We start from the raw sequence: 15,347 nt of genomic DNA, 5'->3' as shown, positions 1-15,347 counted from the left end.
TTTCCAAGCAGGAATGAGTTTAAAATGCATGGATTCTATTATGTGTACAATTTAATCACAAGGTATTTAAAATAGACATTTCCATCTAAAATCCAATCAGAAATCAACACAGTTCCTCGGGCGTTAGGTGATCATCTCGATTTTGCATTTGTAAACCGGGAGAAATAAATGTGACTTGTGGATACCAAGAGGTCAAGTACGGCTGCTCAAATATTTTTCTTACAAAATGACGGATTTATTAGACAAATAAGTAGCCGGGCGGATGCAAAACCCCCAGTGATTGAATTTTGACGTTAAGTCAACAACAACTCGAACTACATCAGTGCTTCAAGATTTAGTTATGATGGTAGAGATTACTGAGCAAATAAGAGCCAGAAATGAATACAGATTTCCGAGGAGCTGCCCCTGGCACCTTCTTCCTGACATCCTCTCCCATATGCTCCCCTCGTTCATACTGTATTATAATTAAAGGACTTGCCTATGTCTCACAATTGGAAAGGAACTTGAAAATAATTAGGCGTATTTTTCTGTTTAAAAAAAAAATAGGCAGGCTCAGAATGAAAGCCAATTGAGTTCCATAATAAATTCCTTCCTGGCCTGAAAGTCACCCACAATTAGATTGGAGGGAGAATGCACTGAGTGCTTCTCTCTCTCTCTCTCTCTCTCTCTCTCTCTCTCTCTCTCTCTATATATATATATATATATATATATATATATATCCCTCCTTCCCTCCTTCCCTCCTTCCCTCATTCCCTCCTTCTCTCTCTCTCTCTCCCTCTCACTTTCTTTCATTTTTATTTCTCTTTAAGTTCTTTTCTTCTTCTTTCACAAACTCTCTTCTGTTATTACAAAACGCAGCACTATGTGTGAGAAATGTCGGCATCCCATTCAAAGATTAGGACCCACTGATAAACACACACACACACACACACACACACGAGCACACGCACATATCAAGAATACTTAAGATTTCACCTCTCCAGTGTCAAAAGCAGCATAGACGCTTGCGCTGGCCGCGGTGCTGAAATGTTCATTTTCATCTTAGGAAGGGCCTGCAACTCTCAAGGAAGCTTTAGAGGACTCTTGTCTCTTCTGAAAGAAACCTTACATAATTGAGACTATATTTAAATATAAAGCAGTTTATTTCTGATATTCTGATGGGTAATGGAACTAATCTGTTCCTGGGCTGAAGATTTTGTCTTTTACTTATTTTACATATGACATCTTTATCCCAGGGGGAGAGTGACTCAGTTTCCCCCTTGTGCCCTCTTGGTCCCATCAAGCATGCATTCTTTCTGCTTTCCCTCTTTTTTTTTCTGATTTCTTCTTCTCTTATGTCATGATTCTCAGCTATTACTGATGGTTTATGAAGCTTCTTGATGTATAGACAAAACTATATTTGATTTGAAGGCCTTGTCTTATTAAGTACTTGAGATAATTTGGTCTTGTAACTAGAACTTTGATTTCTGGGTTGCCAGACTCAGACTTCTAGAAGTAATAAACTTGAGCCAGATCTTTATTCAAATGCAGTAATAATTCCACTCTGTAAAATAAATCACTCATTCAACCTTCTCTCCCAGTTTGTCATATTCTCTTGCCATCAAAGCCTGTAGCCCCTAACTACACATATGTTTTCATTGTGCTGAATTTTAGAAATGAACTGTGCAAGGTGACGTTCTTTGAAAGTACACCTAGAAATTTTGAGTTTAGCCTTGTGTTAGCGACAGAATTCACTGCAAAGGAGTGATAAGTGATAGCTGTTGCCCCTGCTGCTTCCAGGATCATGTGGAAACTTGTAACAAATAAAGCCTTTCTATTAGTAAGGAGAATATGCTCTTCTTAAAAACAAAAAACAAAAAAATCCCTTAATATCATCTTTTTTCCAAAATGAACTTCTGTTTACAGTCGTCTAAACTCATCTCCAGATTTATATTTCAATATGCTCTTTAGGATGCAAACTTCCTGTCAAATTAAAGAGTGCTCATGTCTTGTCTGCTTCCAGCAAATCACTGTAGCCCCTAATAAATCCAGCTGGGGTGCGTTCAGCGGCCTGACGCCCCGATGCCGCTGAAGTCATTATTGTCCTGCCTTGTTTCATGTCAGAGGCCTCTTTGCCTCATCTGTCATGAAACCAATTTCACTTTATTTACATCCATTTGCTAGTTTAATTACTGTGCTGATGAATAGCCTGAAGGAATTAAGTTACGAGTCTTTGGAAAGCAAAAGAGACAGATATATGGGCTACCTTTTAACTACAGGGAAAGAAATAAAGGCTAGTGGCTCACACCAAAATTTAAAGATAAAAAGTATTTCTCCCTACCAAGCTGCTCTGGAAATTCAGGATCATCCATCTTCATACGTTCAGCACCTCCTGGATGGAAGTGTGCTTTAGAATTCTTCATATTTATGACAGACCAGTGCTGTACAATAGTATTCTCTACTTTTAAATGCACTGACTCCCTCCCCTTTTTATTTTTTACTGAGATTCACATATGATTTCCCAGCCAAAACAAACAATCTAAAGTAGTGGATTCTTTATTAAAAGCAGATAACAAATGTTAACCTTTTCCTGAACCTAAGATAGGAAAATGCCTTTGTGAGAACTGCAAAACTTAATGCCTCCAGTCTAATATATAGTACAAAGTACTATGACCTGTATTCTGTAATACTGTAATAGCACTCAGATAATTTTTGTTTTATATAATTAAGCACTATTTCACCCTTACTGTTAATGCATTTTTAGATTTTGAGTAAGAACTTTCTGTTCCTTTCTTCTTTACATGTCTGACATAATAGAGCCTTATGGGTGTATGCTAATGATGAGGCCTTATGATCTAAGTAAAAGATGCACTCTCAAATATATATAAGCAATCAAGTATTTACTCACCCACAATGGAAATATAGGATCAATAAACTTTTAGTCATTCCATATATTACAAATTAAGTTCAGCAATATAAGCTTATTAATCATGACAATTTAAAAGAACACATATTCAATGATATGTATTCCAGATTATATCACTTATTATAGCTTTTGTGATAGAAATTTGGTAAATTTTCACATTATTTATCATCAATGTAAATTAAAACAATGAATAACAAATTGACTTTTGGTGATTTTACTGTAATCTGTAGCCTTGGATAAGACTACACATGGGAATAAATAAGTTTTAAATTTATCTTGATTATTTTTTTCCTCCATTGCTCTGTTTCTAATCGTTTAAAATGAAAATACTCACTGGATTTACTTAAGAAATGTGTGCATATGACAAATATATTAACCACTTAATAAAATTTTAATTTTCTTCTTAAGTTTAGCATGAATAGCATCTACAGAGTCTTCATGTGTTGATACAGAGTTACTTTTAAGGTTGCACAAACTTTCTAAACAATATGAAACTTACTTCGAATATTGGAAGATAAGAGATATTTCAAAGCAGAAACAGGAGAGGTGAGCTTTGGTTTTTGTTTTGTAATACCTTGTCATGTAATGTTTTTTTCCACCTGGATGCTCTGCGGTTTAATTTATCATAAACTCAACTTAGAGGAAGTAACAAAACTGTGACTGTGTTACACTTCCTGTCCAAACAACTAGAAGTGGAGAAAACCCGACTGACTGCCCGTGTAGGTGTACATTAATATATTACATATTCATTATAAATCCCCAGAGAATTCCCTCTGTGCCCTGCTTGTGTCCTTATAAAAAACATTTCTCTTGCTCCTTCCTCTGTTTTTAATAACATTTATCTGTAAAGCAGCACATATCACAAAAACTTTTGTTGGGGCCAAGAGAGTCTTGCTTATAAAAGTTGTTAAATAAACCCTAGACAGGACCCTTGAGGTGAAACTTCCTTCTAAGCAGTACACACAGACACCAGCCAGTTCCTTGGTAGACATTTGTGAACGGTCTTACACTAAAACAAAAGGAAGCTCTGCTGACTTTTTAATATATAGCCCTAGCCTTTTTGTAAATAAAAGGAATTGGAAGGGATTTTAAATGTTTTTTCTCTCTCTCCCCCTCCCCCAGATCTCTCACTCTCACTCTATCCAAGGCCTTCCCCTCCTTCTTTAGCTCCTTTTGATTAATAGATCCATGTGGCTAACGGCCTGACATATGGTGTGCGAAGCAGCTTGAGATAGTACCTTCGGCATCCCCTACGGCCATTAACATATTAGGGGCTTGTGTGCACTCAGACAGCCAGACCTCATTGAGAGCCAGCATTTGCAGAAAGGCTGCACCCCAGAGCTGTTTGATAGAGAGTTTCAATAATGTACCACTCTTCCACTTTAGGGGACTGGCTTCTGGTGCTGAAACACTGAGACAGAATTGAATGAAATTTAGAAATAAGATTCAGTTACATTCAGCAACAATCCAAAAAAAACAAAAAACAAAAAAACAAAAAAAAAAACAAAAAAAAAGCACTGTGCTCGCATCTGTTTGTGTACGGGAAATGCACGTGGAGGAGGCTCGGCTTCAAGCATCACATCAGCAAACAGCTAATGTCAGCAGCTTGGATTTATTTTGTTTAAAGATTTATTTTGCTTAAAGTCTTCTTTATACCCAGAATCTAGCAGCAAAGTACCAGTACAGTTACTGACAGATATTCTTCAAAAGCAAAACCCAAACAGCATAATTTAAAGGGAGACTTTATTCTTAATCTTGTGACTTGATATTTTTTTTTCTTAGTAGAAAAACCAAATGCAGTTTACAGCTGTAGCATTTAAAAAGAAAATCAGGAAGAAAAATAATGAAAATTTAACGTTAAAGGGTGCGTTTGATTTTAAATATATTGGTAAATCAAATCCTTAGAGAGCTGGCCCATCTTCCTAAGAAAAATATCAAAGTTTACTAACAAACTAGAAGTCTTGACAACTCGGGAAGGTGGAGCGAACCCTGAGAGTATATGTCCGTATATATAATTGTTGGGTGCGAGAGATAATTTAAAAAAAAAAAAAAATCAAAAGATCCCTCTCCTTCCGTGCTTATTTGATTCACTTTAACCTCAGAACTGAAGCTTGAAATTCGCCTGGCCCGCGTTCTCACCCTTCCAGCCCCCTGCTGAGAAGCCACTGCGCCCCTTTTGAACTAGATTCTGCGTGTTTGCTGGGCAAATAAATACTGTTCCGCCCTATTAAACCTTTTAGGTAGTTTTCATCTCTGGATTTCTCAAATACAGAGCTAATAAGGCGACGCTTTGAAGCTGTTTTACTTTCAAACTATAGCCCCGAGGCGTTAAAACCCACAAAAGGTAACTGAGAAGTAAACTGCTGGCAGCGAGGCTGCGCCCTTCCTTTCAAAATCGCTGGGACTCTAGCCCAAAATGGTCCGGGGTTTCAGTGCAGAACCTGGTTCCTATTGGAAGCCCCCCGGGGGTTTTATTCTGGTGCCGCTTTACCCAGGGAGTCAAAAGAGAAGAGATAGGTTTAAGTCTAAAAACCTGGGAATTTCTTGGAGGGAGGTGGAGATGGGTGCCAAAAGTCAAAATTGCTTTCCCTAAATTGATGTTGGCAAACAAGTGTCAGATGGGAGGTAAGATGAGGAGTTAGTTGGCGGTGAACTCTAGGAACCAGTGGTAGAACTTCTGCGGGAGGCGTGGCTCCTTGCTGGCCTTGCTTAAACTCACTTCGAACCTAGGTTAAGATTACCCTTTAGGAAGACTCTGTTAAGGGACAGTTGTTCCCTGCTTTCCCAGTCCCAGGTAAGCTCCAGCCCCCGCCCCCGCCCGCCCCTGGGCACCCAACTTGAGATTTTTATTTTATTTTATTTTTTATTTATTTTTTTTAATAAAACAACCGAAACGTATTCGGTTTTAGTGAAAACCGATGAAAAGCGCTTGCCGCTGAAAGGGTACACACTTTAAGTAGATTTTAGAAGAAAGCTAAGCCTGCTCAAAACACCTCAGTACCACCTCAAAGGCACCCTACCCACCTGCCTTTTCAAATACCTACATTTCCACTGCTAAAACAGAATGCATTTTAAGATTCTGCAGAACCCAGGCTCAAGCTCTCAAACCAATGAGCCCCGAAGCCCCCTTCACATTTAGCTTTGCTTTCTTTTTCTTTCTTTCATCGCAACGATTTGATAAAGTCGCATAGATGATCAAAATTAACATAAATCATTATTAGTTATTAGGATTTGCTCTAAATTACACTGTGAATATCGCACCAGCCCCATCTGCCGCCCCTGCTCTCTCAGCAATAGATTGCAGATAAAATAAATGTCCTTACCCCATTAGAAGGTTCCTGTCTCTGTAGCCAAAAGCCAAACAAAAGCAATAAATACCAGGCTTTTTCTCTCACTATTCAGCTGCGACTCTTCTCATCAGCCCTTCGTCTGGAAAAGCTCAATAGCTGCCTGAAAATATTGCATTTTATATCACCAAAGGGCGATTAATATTGCATTAACTGTATTTAACATTTTTAAGCGCGAGTAATCTACAATGAGTTACTTTCTGTTAGTAAGTACAGGGGCATCAGAACTCCTGCACACCACTTAAGATAGCCTTGTGAACGTATTATTTATCTCACACGTTGTAATTTTTTAAAAAAATAATGTAAGGGTGGGCCGCGCGATGTTTGAAGTAGAAGAAGCCGTGCTAATGGTCTGCTGAAAGTATTCTGACACTGTCTGGAGACGGCCAGGTCTCTGCCTTCATTAAATGTTTATTGTCAACACTTGGCAGGGGCGGGAGGGCGAGAAGAGACCTGTGCAAGTGATTTTCCGCGGTTGGAAATTGTCAACGTTTTGTTTTATTCCGATTCTCTCGTCTACAGAAGTTTGTATACATTGGTGCTGTGCTGAGGCTAGGCGTTGGAGTTATTAAACAAACTTACGCAAGCAGTTAGTTCGTTTTAATAAACGTGCGGTCTCTTTCCTCTTTATCCACCCTCTTTGACAAATCTTCATCACGCTCTCTTGCCAGACCCTTCCACTTCCCTTCACCCCTTCAATTTGTTCGCAGCCACCTCCCTCAGAGCAGATCCCCATTCCACCCGGGGATCTGATGGAGAATTCGAGGGCTTTGCAGCACCCAATCCTTTCGCCCAGTTATAAATCCCTAGTCTGACCAATTCGCACCCGTAGCAGGGCATTGGCCAACTTACACCTCAACAACAAAGCAAAAGCCTAGGTCGTATTCACCCAATTCTTTAAAACAAACAAACAAACAAACAAACAAAATATAAAGAATGAAAATAAAACCTGCAAAACCAAATTTGAAACTTCCGCATCTGTTAACAGACTTTGGATTTAGGCAAGTAGGGATGTAAAAAGAGAATTTTAACTAATATGAGATTTGAGTCTTCTTCCCTTTTCACTCAGACTGATCTCAAAGGCAAGCAGGAGAGGGACTCGACCTCTGGCAGCGCCTAATTTTTGACACCGGGAACTACAGCTGACACCCCCAAGGGTCCTAGGTGCGCTCAGTGCGCATGTGCCGGCTCTGCGCCCTCCTCCCCCCCCCCCCCCCCCCCGCTCCCGCCCCGCCCCGCCCCGCTCCACGCTTGGAGTCCGCGCGGACTCGCCCCCACCGCTGTCAGAGCCGCTACCTGTGCGCACGCGCGCGGGATGCCTTAGCCTTGGGCTCTTAACCCGCTCACATCCTCCCTTGCCTGGCTGAATGCTGCCCCTGACCGGGAAAATGCTGGTTGTCCTGGTGCCTAGGAACCTAGGGGCCAGGGATCTCCAGAAAGAAGCTCCGGCGTGGGGAGCTGGGGGGTCACCCCTGTTAGCTGAAAATACGACCCAGTTACTCTGGTTTGGGCCTGCACACGCTATCCTCCCCGCCCCGTCGTCATGGAAAGTTAGGCGGGTGAGGTGGGTGGGTTGCAAAAGGGCTGCTGCTGAGAGCAGGGAGCCCGCCAGCAGCTCGTGTGGTCACACCGAATCAGAGGAGTGCTCGGATGGCCAGCGCCACCCTCCGCAGCCTGCGGTTTTCAGGGACGGAGTCACCCAGGGCTGTTTCCCATCAAGCTGACTTGACAACAATTAAGAAAGTTTTTAATTAGCTTCTTGTTATCATTCATTTTATTAATTTCCAGAACTCTCAGGCCATGAATTATTCAGAGAGCAAGGCAACCCGAGTGGGGTGGCCGCGCGTCCGAGTCGCATGTGCCTGGCTGGACCGCGGCCCCGTTGCGCACTTGAAGTTGCAGAGGCGCGAAGGTTTGATCAAATATTAAATAACGTAATTATTGCGACAAGGCTTATCTCGCAGGTGAAAGAGAAGGCCCCCGCGAGAACTTGATTTCAGCTGCTTTTAAAAAAAAAAAAAATCAATTAAGCCGGTGGACTCCTTTAAAACAGCCACGAGGGAGGATTGTGTGGCTCCTCTGGTGTGGCTAAGACTGTTGTAGCAATGATAGGCAGAACACTATCTAGTATATTTGTGGTTGCCACATCCCCTCTGGTCATCAAGACCCTTAGAACTGTTGGAAACACTAGTTTTAGCCAGTCAAAGGCTCCTATAAGCGCTAAGTAAGGAAAGCCCACCCACTTGCAAGACAGAATGAGGGTATCAACCCAGGTAACATTCAAGTCCAGAGGCTCAGAAAACAAAGATGAATCTGAGCCCAGGGCAGGGACTTACCAACAGTCTTGATCTGGGTCCTCTTTCTGAGAGACTAGTGTAAGAACCAGATCCAAGCAATCTTAGTATCACAAGAAAGTAAAAACCAATACAATCACTGCAGTGAGTGCCTACTGTTTATTTATCAGTTTATAACTGAAGCTGAGAATAATTTAATAACACGCATTAGACAAAAATCTATCCAGAAGCTAGCTGATGGATGCTGGGGGACATCCTTTCTTAGACCTACAGAAAAAGCAGAATCCCCTGAAGAGTTCAGAAAGCAGTTTTAAGAGGAAGGTAGCATTTCTGTGGCGAGTTCATTCAACACATATATTTTCTTTTTCCCTTTCCTATTCTGCTCCTGTATGTCTAAAGAGACTAAAACAGAATCTAGAGCCCAGTTCCCCTATCTTCTGAAACTTGTGTGGAGTTCAAACTCACACATTTTATTTCCACAAATTAGTAGCTGTGGGAGGAAATCCATTTTGCGTATTTTCCCGACTTTCTGAACCAGAGAACTTGGAAAAGCCGAACTACCACCGATCAGCAAACTATCACCTTCTCTTCAGGAGTTTCGTTTTAAAAATTCCTGTGGGGTGACAGTTAAAGGAGTCTTACAAGAGCTCTATCATTCCTTTCCGCCTGTATACATCCACTCACTAGAAAGCATAACTTTTTAAAAAAATTTTTTGCACAGTTTCCTACTACATAAAATAGGAAACCCTGCAAAGTGATGCGTTTTCATGATGTTTTATTAACATAATAGTCTTTGTTTTTGTACTGGGCAAGGATTTACTTAATACAAAACAAATGCTTAAATTCTTAATACATACATTATCCATTATTATATAATACAAATGTATTTGCCTGCAACATTTCTGTTTGAGCAGATTATTAGAAAAACAACCTTTGTAAATCCTTTTATTTGTTCATTCCTGGATCTCCAACAATGAAATCTGGTCATACTTTTCTATAAAATAATGTGTTCTTTTACAAATGTATTTTATTAGAAACTCTGATGATATTTCAAGTCAATAACAGAAACAAATCAATTTTGATGGAAGAGATCTATTTTAAAAAATACCTCTAGTGCTTTTTAAAATATTAACAACTGTTTTAAAATCACACCTTTTTAAAATGTACTATTCTTTTCTGAACATCACTTTTCTTTCACAGATATGCCGGTGAAGTTAAAAAGATTTAGCTAAAATAGGATGACTTCAGAGGATATAGTCCCAACTATTAAAGTTTGTACATTTGGCATTTGATCTAGTTCCAGGTCACCAAAAGAAAAAAAGAAAATCTGTTGTCAATCTGAAGCAATAGGTGTATGCAAAATGTTCTAAATGAAGAGAAGCATTCGACAAGTTATCAGGCAGATCAAGGATACTTTTATAATTTATTAACTGCCAAGGAAAAGTCGTTTATTACAACATCTTTAGAAGTGTTTTTAGAGTAGAACAGCACATTCAAACCCCTAGATGCCTGTGTCCCTGACCTTCAACTTAAATGTTGTTCAGGTGCCTGATTATTTACAGCTTTCCATCACACTCTGAACGCAGTGCAGTGGCTTAAGAGCGTCTGCAATTAAAATTAAAACTTTGATAAGATGGACAAGTAATTCATCTTACTCAGAGCACCAGTTCCCATGAGTTAACTGAAACTGAATTCTCATTTAGAAAAAAATAAATCTCATCCTTTCACTCCCACTGATTCCCCTTCTTGCTTGTTTTTAATATGTTTGGTTGAGGCTTTCTATTTTATGTGGGTTTTTTGTTTTGGTTTGGTTGTCTTGTTAACCGGCTCTACCAGGACTTGGCTCAATGTAAACACAAAAATGCACCCAGATCATAAAACTGCTCTTCTTTCAGTCATGTTTTATTTGGAAGTGGACTGGGACACATCTCCCTGTTGTATGTTGGCGCACAGAAATGGTTCTGATGGGCTGGGGCGGGCAATAGGACATAACCAAGGGGAAAGCTCTGCGGATGGATGGATGGACGGACAGAACATGGACAGAGGATCAGTCAGTGAGACAGTTCAGGATCAACACTGGCAGTCTGTAACCAGTGTGAGCCTGTGCATGAAAGAAAATATTTACAATAATGTTGTGTTTTCAGTGGAAACAGGCAGTAGACTGTGAAATCACACTATCCACAAAACGGTCTACCAGAAAGCTAGCCCAGTTTAGTGCTCAGTTTCAAATGCATAGAATGTTTTGTGCTGCAAACAATGACATACAACATAATTAAATAAACAACGCCTACCCAGAGTGAGACTTAATCGTGTTTCTTTCTGCACCTTTCGAACCATGCATGATTTCAGTCTTGTTAAACAGTGTTTCCCCCCTTATCTCTTCAGTTTTCATCTTTAGTTATGGTTAAAAGATAGTAACAAACCATTTCCACGTGAGATCCAAATAGTATCTTGTACACAACAAAGCAGGCATTTCACTAAACCACATTTCTCTCTCTCTTTTTTTTTCTTTCTCAAATTGTCTTTCTCATTTTTTTTTCCTTAAAATCCATCAGCAGCTTGGATTATTACTATGAAATACCATACATGATTTTCTATTTTTGGAAACTCATAGTGCAAATTGAAGTTTTCGTGACTCAACATTTTCCCCAGTAATAAATGATCCTTGGATAACAACAAGAACAGGGAAATAAGGTTCTGCTTTTCCCAGGTTAAGTGCAGACCTATTTGAAACGAGCAAGGTGGGAGGGGCTTTAACTCTTTAAATCTCTTCCTTTCTTCTGGGATTTTAGGTGATTTTTTCTTACATGGACTCCTGCCCCCAAATGAAAGCAGAAACTTCTCAGCGTTTCAACAACTTCGTGTTCTCCAAGGGAGACAGGGACCTAGAAGAGTGAGACGGGCTGTATTCAGTGGACATTAGTGGAAACGGAAGCAAGTGTCTTCCCTAAGATCTCCCACCCTCTCTCAAGCTAAATTAACAAGTGTCGAGTTTGAATCCGAACTGAAAAATAGAGGGCACGCTACCGTGAAGTTCTATAAGTAGGGTGGGAGGAAAAAAACACTTTCAGATTATTTGTTCATGGACCCATGAACAAAAACATAAAAGTGAAACCCTACTGTAGATGTTATGCTCACTTAATTACCCCTGATAAATCTGTTTTTTCGGAGAACCTAATTTGTCCTTTGGGCTCTCATTGTCTAAAGGCCCTCACCTGACCAGGACCAGGCCACAAGACTATGGCCATTGGCTCCTAGAAAATGAAGATTCTCGCTGTGAATGCCCAGGCAGCCTCCCCAAGCAAGCGCCTGTGAGCTGAGCCCCAGCTGCAGAGCTGCAGCAAAGCCTTGGAGTCTCTTTGGAGAAGAGGAAATACTTCAGAGAGGGTGCAGGTGGGAGGTTTTAGGAGGGAAAGCTAAACACAGAACTGGCTTCCTCCCCAGGAGCTCCAGGTCCTTGGTTTTCCTGTATGACTCACTCCTGCTTGGGAAGTTGGGAAGGTGGTAGTGATGGTATTGCTGTTTTCTCTTCCTTGGGGGTAAATGAAGCTGCAGAAAACTGCTCCCAGGAGTTAAATTCCTAAAGCATCTTTCTTTGTCTCCCCCCCCCCCCTTTATTTGTCTAGGTTTTGTTTTTGGTGATGGTGGGTAGTTTTGTTTTTGTACATAGTTCCTTGGTCCCCAGATGATTTTGTAAGTGTCTCTGGTCAAGATAACTGTCCATTCCCAGTTCTCCCCCATCTCTCCCTCCCACCCTGGTCCCCAGAACCATCCTGCTTCTCCAACACCCCAACTCTAGTCTTTGCTTTCTTCCCCCACCCCCCCACGCCCTGCTCACCTAAACGTCCCCCATTCTCTCCTGCCAACCCAAACTTTCTTCACACACCCACAACACCCCTGCTCTCTAGGCCGGGGGACGGTTAGGGCCGGGTGCAGAGTGGGGCTGAGGGAAGGGCAAGAAAAGCATCTCCCCAGATGCAGGCAGGATAACAACGGACACTCTAAATGAGGGGAAGTAGGCCAGAGAGAGCCCCAGAAACGCACCCCCTCCGCTCCCCAGTGTGCCCCACCCGGCGTCTCACACCCTCCTCAGTAAGTGGCAGAGAATTTCATCCGCTTCTGCTTCTGTCTCTGGTTGCAAAACCACACCCGCACCACGTTCTTTTTGAGGTCCAGTTTCTCGGCGATGGCGGCGATCTTCTCAGACGAGGGCCGGGGCTGTACGGCAAAATAGGCCTCGAGGGAGCGCTTCTCGGGCGCGGCGATGGAAGTCCGCTTGCGCTTCTTCTCGCCGCCGTTGAAGAGCTCGGGCTTGTTCATTTTCTCACGCTGCGCGCCCTCGGCCTCCTCCAGCCACGCCTGCAGGATGGGCTTGAGCGCGATCATGTTGTTGTGCGAGAGCGTGAGCGACTCGAACCTGCAGATGGTGCTCTGGCTGAGTGAGCCCACGCCCGGGATCTTGAGGTTGGCCAGCGCCGAGCCCACGTCGGCCTGCGTCACGCCCAGCTTGATGCGCCGCTGCTTGAAGCGCTCGGCGAACGCCTCGAGCTCGCGCGGGTCCGTGTCCGAGTCGCAGATGGACGCCAGGCCCGCCGCGCCCACCACCGCCGCCGCCGCCGACGCCGCCGCCACCTGCCCGGCCGCCGCCGCCGCTGCCGCCGCCGCCGCGCCGTGGTGCGCCGCCGCGGCCACGAGCCCGGGGTGCGGCAGCCCGGACGGCATGTTCATGGCGGCCGCGGCCGCGGGGTGCGACAGGTGGCCCAGGCCGTGCATGTGCGGGTGCGGGTGCGCCGAGCCGCCCAAGAGCCCGCCGCCCGGGCCGCCGCCGCCGCCGCCAGGGCCGCCGCCACCGCCGCCACCCCCGGGGCCACCGCCGCCTGGGCCGCCGCCGCCCCCCGGGCCGCCTCCGCCCCCGGGGCCGTCGTGGGCGCCGCCGCCGCCGCCCGCCGCGCCCGCGCCCCCAGCGCCGGCCATGAGCGCGAGCGACGGCGACGAGATGTGGTCCAGCAGGTCGCCGGGCTCGAGCGCCTGGTGGTGATGGTGGTGGTGGTGGTGGTGCGCCAGCGGCACGGTGGACGTGGACGTGCAGGGCACGCTATTCATCGTGTGGTACGTGGCGTCCGGCTTGAAAGGGTGGCTCTTGCCCTGGGACACCGCGATGTCCACGGCCGCCAGCGCCTCGGCCCGCGCCAGCAGCGTCTCGTCCAGGCTGGCGAAGAGGTTGCTCTGCAGCTGCAGGCGACACAAACCAAACCAAAAAAAAAAAAAAAAAAAAAAAAAAAAAAAAAAAAGGAAAAAGAAAAAGAAAAAGAAAGGGGGGACAAACACCAAAGAAACCACAAAACACACACACAAGCCGGAAAGCACGGGCAAAAGGCAAAACACAAAGCGACCAAAATAACAACGGGGGGTGGGGAGAGCAGGGGAAACGGAGGACCAGGGACGGTAGGAGAAGACGCCGGGGGTGGCGGAAACGGGAAGGGGACAGACAGGGGTGCAGGGAAGGGGAAGAAGGGGACACGGGGACACATTCCGGGAAAGAGGGTGGGAGACGACCAAAAGGGCGAAAAGAAGAAGAAGAAAAGAAGAAATGGAGATGTCACTCGAAGCTAAGGACCCGTGACACACACCCGAGCGAGCGAGCGAGCGAGCGAGCACAGAGATCGCCTTGTGTAGGCGAGAGGTTAACCGAGAAAAGTGGAGCCAAGTCGAGAGCCGCGGCCCCCGAGCTCCCCACCGATGGATGGCAGGCGCTGGACAGAGGCACAGGCGGACCGGCCCACGGCCTCCGGCGGCCCCGGGCCACACGTGCCTCCCAGCGGGGTCCCTCTAAGAACAGTCCCGCCCGCAGGAGCAGGAGCGGGGGCCCGGAGCCGCACAGGGCAGCGGCCGCCGTGCAGCGGCGCGGGGCAGGGGGCGAGCGCGCGGGCCGGGGCCGCGGGCGCGGGGCGCTTACCGGCGGGGTGGGCAGGCAGGCCCGCCGGATGGCCTCGGAGCTGGAGTGCAGCGACGGGTACTTGTGCTCAGGGAGGGTGGGATGCATGGCAAAGTGAGGCTGCTTGCTGTTCATGGACATCATCTTGGCGGCTGGGCTTGTACAAATCCACAAAACACTCGCAAAGTCCGCGGCAAAGTGCGCACGCCGGCTCGCCCGGCCGGGCCTCCCGTCCCGAGGCTGCGCTCGCCTCGGCGGCTCGCCGCGGGGGCTGCTGCTACTGCTACTGCTACTGCTGCTGCTGCTGCTGCTGCTGCTGCTGCTGCGCCGGCGAGCGCGGCCCGCTGCCTCGGACCGCGCAGAGCGCCCGCCCGCTCGCCCGCTCGCCCGCCCGCCCGCGCGCAGGTCCCGCGATCCCGCTTCTCCGAGAAGCTCTAGCCCCGGCGCGCCGACGGGCTGCGCTCCTCATACACCTGAGCCCCACTTCTCGCGGCCGGCCCGGGCAGCTCTCGCGAGAGCTCGCGGGCCCCGCCGCGTTGACAGACAGCAGCTGTCTCCGGCTGTCTGGCGCGCGCCCTCCCCGCGGCCGGCCGCGGCGCCGTGCTTGGGCGAGCGCGCGCGCGTTCGTCGAGCCGCGACCGGCGGCGGCGCGTGGGAGCCGCTCTTATAGTGACCACCGGCAAGGACAAGGCAGGTGATGCACCTGTAGCTGGCCAGGCATGCGCACTGCACGTCCCACCTTGCCTCCGCGGGTCTGCAAAGATCAAAAAAAGGCCAGCTATTGTTGAAGGGTGGGCACTTTTTGGAGGAAGAAAGACAGGATGCAAGCACTCTTCCCGATGTGTTTCCTCCCAGAATATATGCGC

The 15,347-nt window shown here is 45.9% G+C and overlaps 1 protein-coding gene across 1 annotated transcript; it reads right to left on the bottom strand.

The window, feature by feature from the left end:
* Nucleotides 1-12,622: 12,622 nt before the first annotated feature.
* Nucleotides 12,623-14,773, bottom strand: Pou4f1 (POU class 4 homeobox 1). The gene is made up of 2 exons (XM_052190485.1): nt 14,503-14,773; nt 12,623-13,778 (listed from the first exon to the last, which is right to left on the bottom strand). The coding sequence occupies exons 1-2, from the start codon at nt 14,623-14,625 to the stop codon at nt 12,636-12,638; spliced, it is 1,266 nt and encodes a 421-aa protein (XP_052046445.1). The 5' UTR covers nt 14,626-14,773; the 3' UTR covers nt 12,623-12,635.
* Nucleotides 14,774-15,347: the final 574 nt, after the last annotated feature.

Source organism: Apodemus sylvaticus, chromosome 8 (assembly GCF_947179515.1).
Source record: "Apodemus sylvaticus chromosome 8, mApoSyl1.1, whole genome shotgun sequence".
Lineage (NCBI taxonomy): Eukaryota > Metazoa > Chordata > Mammalia > Rodentia > Muridae > Apodemus > Apodemus sylvaticus.
Note: the sequence above shows the minus strand (reverse complement) of the source record. Positions and strands in the feature narration are given on the sequence as shown.

Bases quoted from the DNA above. Each gene is read 5' to 3' on its own strand.
- Pou4f1 (XM_052190485.1), bottom strand. From the start codon at position 14,625: ATGATGTCCATGAACAGCAAGCAGCCTCACTTTGCCATGCATCCCACC. The intron at 13,779-14,502 runs GTAAGCGCCCCG...TGTCGCCTGCAG, and splicing joins CCTGCCTGCCCACCCCGCCG to CTGCAGAGCAACCTCTTCGC.